Here is a 3,997-nt window from a genome sequence, read left to right on the forward strand (position 1 = left end):
AAAAGTGACTTTTGTGTAATGAACACAAAGTTGAATAATTTTTACGTAACAAAAAATAGAAAAGTGACTTTTGGGTAACAAACACAAAAATTCAATGACCATGGATAAAATTATCTTGAAATCACTTGAAATAATTGACAAACTTTCAAAAGAAATTATCAAAGTATAGAAGTAGTAATTTTCAATATTTTGCAAATAATACGCATGTCCAAAAGCCTATTTCAAGATTTATCCATTTATTTTCCACGCTATAAAGAATATTCAGAATCAATAAAAAGCTAGTGGTGTTCGTTGGATTCAAACTCCCTCCACTCATCACGATGACACTCTCTCTTCTCTCTCCTTCTCCGTCTGCTCTATGCTTTGTCGGTTCCACTTCTTCGTCATCGGCTGAATTCACCGGCCATTTCAGAAGGCTATGGACAAGCAGAAGCAGAACCGGACCGGCACTTCCTGTTCTCACGAGAGCTTCTTCAGAGAAAGATGATGATAAACCGGCATTCAACCCGTTCGGTTTTGTCACTGACAATCCGTCTAGCCGAAGCGCAATTCAGATGCCTGAGAGTCCTGCTGAGGACGGAAACGTCGGCCAAATGCTTTACGTAACTCAATTCATGTCTTATACTTACTAGTTTTTTTTCCTGTATACTCGAAATTCAGTGATTTAAATGATACGAAAAATAGTTTTGTGACTTTGCTAATACAAAAAAATTAAATGACTTTAATTATACAAAAACTAAATTTGTGACTTTACTTATACAACATGCTAAAGTTTAGTGACTTTAATGATACAAAAAGTAGTCTTGTGAATTTGCTGATGCAATGTGTAAAGTTTAGTGACGATGCATAAAATTAGCCCTGCATTTGTGTTAGAAATTCTTCGCAGAATCTAAAATCATTGAAGTAACTTAGTGATTATTTCGTGTAGAGAATTGAAGACAAAGGAAAGGAATACGGATCTTATGTCAAATCAGGAAAATTCAGGTGGTTTGTGAGAGAAACAGGTGAGATTTTTATTTTCATTCTGGTTGAATTCATTTTGTTTGTAGTTTAAGGACTTCAAAATGTTCAAGTTTGCCCATTGCAGGATCACCTGAAAGCAGACGTGGGACAGTTATATTTCTCCATGGAGCTCCAACACAATCATACAGCTATCGAGTTGTTATGTCTCAGGTTCTAATTCTGATATTAGATTTACTACCTTCGGAGTTAGAAAATTTTGCTAACAGTTTCAGATAGTCAGGACTGATCAGGACCTTGGCTCTTTTCGTCGTGCCTTTTTCTATTTACTTGACATATTTGTCAATGTTTTAACTTGGTAGTATTATATTTGACATTTACTTAGCACTTCATGCAACTCAATTTATATGGCATTCTTTCTACTTTGGGATGTTCCGAATTATTTCATACATTTTAATTTTTGTAAAATTTTCACAACTCTCAAGAGTATTTAAATTCATTAAGCAAATTGTAAACTTTGACGTGATGTTTTCTTTATCACTCTAACTATGCAGTCATTCTATTTAGACAATCTTTTTGTGTTCATTGACCTACTCAGTTTTAAATTTCTATTGTCAAACCAACTTTTAATATAGTAGTATTTTCTTCTTCCATAATTTATACTATGATGTATAAGTCAATATGAGCTTTTTACAATCCATCTCCAATTAGTCTTTTTAAATGGGACAATGTATTAGAGTAGTTTTCGATTATTCAGAAAATTTATAGGGATGCTTTTAAAATAGATACTTGACAAACTGACTATGTTCAAAAGGCAGGTGGTATGATATTTTGAAGAATACCTTCTTGAGAAGAACTTACATAAGATGATTTGGTAATTCTATTGATTTTGTCACTGTCTTTTCGTTGTTATCATCTTAGACTTAAAAGATATGAATGTGTGATCTTGGTCAGAAGCAGGAGGAATTCGTCTAGTCACCATATAACTTGTTCTTCAGTTTTATCTGTTCAGAATATCTCTCGATCTTTTTATCTTCTTGATAATGTTGGTCTTTATTGTTCAACAACAAGCTTTTTCTCTCTGGCTAGATGGCGGATACTGGATTCCACTGCTTTGCACCTGACTGGATCGGATTTGGATTTAGTGACAAGCCACAACCTGGTTACGGTTTCGACTACACTGGTATCGAGACCTTCTCACTCTAAACTTCAGTTTACTTCATCTGAATGTTGTTTTCTTAACTAGGCAACATTATGAGGTTCTGAACAATTTTACTGGCAGAGAAAGAGTTCCATGAAGAGTTCGAGAAGTTACTTGAAGTCCTGGGAGTGACGTCTCCATTTTTCCTCGTAGTTCAGGTCTGAGTGACATTAACCACGCTGGGACTGAAAATTTTATGTTACATATCGAAGAATATTATTGGTACTAGTCAGTATTGGATGATAATGGATGGTGTAGATTTTGGTTGAACTAGGAAGAAATTTTTCTTTTTCTAATAGATTTTTCTGTTTGTAAATTTTTACTCTACGTAGCTACATGATTAGCTATTGGCCTCTATTATAGGAGGTTATATATTATCAATTCTCCTACATATTAGAGCTTGATTAACCAAGAAACTCTCTCTTTTTGTTAATACTGAACTTCAGTGTGTAAATAATTTTTTTTAACAGAAGGATATATAGAAATGAATAGAAGAAGAGTGAACTAATTAATTGATGCTTCTTATCTGTTATTTTTGCTATCAACGAATTGAAGTGATACTAAACAAGTGTCAATACTGAAGTATGCATCGTCAGACAGGGGAAATGACCATATTCAAAATAAAGGAACATGAGATAGATAGGAAAATTTTGTTGGAAGTGTTGTGTTCGAGAAGCTTTTGGTGTGCGCATGACAATCTAAAATAACTACTCTTCTATGTTAACTGTCGATCACTGCCCAATGAGGCACCAAGTATTTATCTTAAATATAATAATCTTTCTTGCACTTTAAAAGCTATTTTACTGCATTTCTTGCATGTTAATTTTAGGCTTCTTGCATTTTTAGATGGTTTTATAAGTCAATTTCTTAAAGTAGAAGCTAAATTTTTTGAACTTCTGCTTAGGTGCTTAACTTTATCTGATAATATATTTGTAGGGATTCCTTGTGGGTTTCATACGGGTTGACTTGGACTTTGAAAAATCCCAGTAAAATATCGAAGCTTGCGATTCTGAACACTCCACTGACAGTTTCTTCACCTATTCCTGGACTTTTTCAGCAGCTCAGGTTTCATTTTCTGTGTAGTCAATCAATTGCTTGCATCTCATGGTATATTGACTGCTCTTAATTATTGCAAGAAGAATATTAACTGCTCTTTTCACATATTATGGTATTCAAATCCTAATTGGAAGCCTTCTGTGCCCTTTTTGGGTCTTTAGTATTTTTTTCATCTTTCAAATTTCTGGGAAGTTAGCCTCCTAATTGTACTTACTTTTAGTCTGCCCTTTATGTAGAAAACCGAAAACTATTGGGCTTCAGACTGAATGATTTCAACTTAGGTGATTCACTTTGCTTAAGGGGCATGTATTATGTGTAGATGTGAGAAATGCTCTCTACCCTTTAACTCCATATTAGTAAAGAATGAATTTAGGTTATTGAAATAGCTTCTATATATCTGGTTAGTCTGAAATTTCATCAAGATACATGAAAGCATGATATTTCTCAGAGATCTTGGGGTGTGTTTGGTACGAAGGAAAACATTTTCCGGAAAATGTTTTCCAATTTTCCCATGTTTGGTTGGCTTAAATATTTTGGAAAACATTTTCCTTATCAACTCATTTTCCTTCAATTGGAGGAAAATGTTTTCCTTATCAAGAGAAGGGAAAACATTTTCCAAAACTCCTTCTCAACCTTCCCCGCCCTATCCCCCAACCCACCACCACCCCCTCACCCTCACCCAAACCCCACCCCACCTCTCTCTCCAAAAATGATTTTTTTTTTAAAACTTTCAGTTTTTTTTTTTACCGTCTACCTACCCACCCTGTTACTCCCCGTCCA

General features: G+C 34.4%; 1 protein-coding gene across 1 annotated transcript in view; it reads left to right on the forward strand.

The window, feature by feature from the left end:
- The first annotated feature begins 273 nt into the window (after positions 1-273).
- LOC109236860 (haloalkane dehalogenase-like) overlaps positions 274-3,997 on the forward strand; it is a 7,794-nt gene continuing 4,070 nt past the window's right edge. The window contains 7 exon segments of the mRNA XM_019403091.1: positions 274-602; positions 929-1,004; positions 1,088-1,173; positions 2,050-2,143; positions 2,243-2,319; positions 3,098-3,112; positions 3,114-3,226. Of these exon segments, the coding sequence (XP_019258636.1) occupies positions 321-602; positions 929-1,004; positions 1,088-1,173; positions 2,050-2,143; positions 2,243-2,319; positions 3,098-3,112; positions 3,114-3,226 (743 nt within the window). The 5' untranslated portion in view covers positions 274-320.

The sequence above is a fragment of the Nicotiana attenuata genome, unplaced genomic scaffold (genome assembly GCF_001879085.1).
Source record: "Nicotiana attenuata strain UT unplaced genomic scaffold, NIATTr2, whole genome shotgun sequence".
In the NCBI taxonomy this organism is placed as follows: Eukaryota; Viridiplantae; Streptophyta; class Magnoliopsida; order Solanales; family Solanaceae; genus Nicotiana; species Nicotiana attenuata.